At 25.4% G+C, this 2,197-nt stretch overlaps 1 protein-coding gene across 1 annotated transcript; it reads left to right on the top strand.

The window, feature by feature from the left end:
* Positions 1–1,133: 1,133 nt before the first annotated feature.
* On the top strand, positions 1,134–1,955 carry LBD2 (LOB domain-containing protein 2). The gene is made up of 2 exons (XM_088506823.1): positions 1,134–1,848; positions 1,951–1,955. Exons 1-2 carry the CDS (start codon positions 1,134–1,136, stop codon positions 1,953–1,955), a joined length of 720 nt encoding a protein of 239 aa, XP_088362949.1.
* The last annotated feature ends 242 nt before the right edge of the window (positions 1,956–2,197 follow it).

Consider the following 2,197-nt stretch of genomic DNA (forward strand, 5'->3'; position numbering starts at 1 on the left):
GCTATTTAAATAATTTATCACTTCCAAGAAACATGAATAACCTTGATCTTCTTTCTATGCCCTTCCAACACAAATAGTTATTTCTATAAAGAACTAGGTATTATATATCTTATATATTTATACATATATTGCTTTTCATTTGCCTGAAGACCATGCATAACAATTACCGAAGGTTTGTATCTTGACTTCCCTTCTAATTTTAATTAAGTTATATATTAGCGTTTTTGATCTTCTAAAATTAAAAGAGGATAGAGAAATTTTATAGGGATTAACTTATGGAATTATGATATTTATATGCTATGAAAAGAAATTCAGGAAACCATGACGATCGATGTGATGGTGTGAAAATAACACGACTCCTTTGTTATTTTGTAAATTCATTATTAATACTACATATTATGGACATATCTAGATGTAATACAACATTACTCCTTTATGCTTTATCTCTTCTTCTTAATTAATTATAAATAATAATAAAGCTAAATAAGAGTGTTACATATATTTCCCAATTGTATTTTTTCTCAAAAGTATATCCTACTCTCTCTCCTTCTCTCTCTCCCATTTCATTTTGTTTTGTTTTGGTAGAAACGTTTGACTAGGGCTCATCAATAATCAAAGTAAATATTAAGAAAATAATTAAGAAGATAATGAATTTAATTAAAACGTTTAATCATTATTCGTAAAAAATTGGTTTGATATATTTATAATTTTTAAATAAAAAAATTTGAATTTTTTTATCTTTTAATATTTTAAAATAATAAAATATATTTTGATTTTTACTCATTTAAATATTAGAAAAATGAATTAAAATTTTCAATCATTACTCTTTATACATGTTTTTTTACATATTTTTTAATAAAATAATTAATAATTAAAATAATCAAATCTGTCATAATAAAATAATCAAATATTTTTATAGCACCCCACCATATATTATTAAACTTAATTAATTTCCATTAATATCAAATATGCATTCCTATACCGTGGATGACCTTTTGTATTTAATTTTTATAGAATACTACTTTTAAATACAATTAAGAGTTCTTTTTAATGTTATACCGTACAATAATGCTATATTAATTATCTATTGAGTTAATTAATTAAAATGGGCTTAATTATGATTATGATGAAGGATGCAAAGAAATAACAACGGAATGCATCCAGCATGTGCGGCATGCAAACATCAAAGGAAGAAATGCAGTGAGAATAATTGCATATTAGCCCCTTATTTTCCAGCAAATAGAAGCCGTGAGTTCCATGCAGTGCACAAAGTTTTTGGTGTTAGCAACATAACTAAGTTAGTGAAGAGTGCAAAGGAAGAAGATCGAAGAAGAGTTGTTGACTCATTAATTTGGGAAGCATGTTGTAGGCAAAGAGACCCTATTCATGGTCCTTATGGAGAGTACACAAAAGTTTACAATGAGTATAAGAAAGTGTTTAATGAACTTAAGATATTTAGGGGCCAAAATACTAATACTAATCCTAATAATAATAATCATCATCATCAACTATTGCAAATGCCATTACCATCATCTCATCATCAAGGACTAAAATCCGTACAAGATTTGATTATGTGCAATAATAATAATAATAATACTAATAATGGGAATAAAGGGAAACACAAAGGTGAAGAAGTTGATAGTAATAATACTAATAATAACAATAATGGTAAAAACTCATTGGAATATCATCATGTTCATCATGATGAGAACAAGAATGAGATTATGGACTCTTCTACTACTATTTATAATGCATATTGTTCAAATTATTTGCATGATTTGGATAATATGATGAGGCAGGAGGTTGTCATCCCATTTCAGCAGCACTCTCAAACATACTATATTACAGGTAAGTCTTGATGATTAATTCCTTGATTTTTAATTATCATATATACTCATATATTGATGGGTTAATTTAAGCTTATAATTGCGTTATGACGGCCTTTATTAGGTTGATTTCTATTACTAGTATATGTAAAGTACAGTAGCTTTTATTTATGTAATTTTTAATTAAAATGTATTCAATAGAAATTAATTATTTAATGGTCAATATCAACAATTTATTTGAAATTTAATTTTAATTTATATTAAATTTAAATAAACATCTATCCAAAACTACGTACAAGATAACAAGATGAATATCCAATATTTTACTAAAAAATTCATAAATGATATAAAATATCTAATATCAGTGATAA

Source organism: Arachis ipaensis, chromosome B3 (assembly GCF_059453495.1).
Source record: "Arachis ipaensis isolate K30076 ecotype BB chromosome B3, ASM5945349v1, whole genome shotgun sequence".
Lineage (NCBI taxonomy): Eukaryota > Viridiplantae > Streptophyta > Magnoliopsida > Fabales > Fabaceae > Arachis > Arachis ipaensis.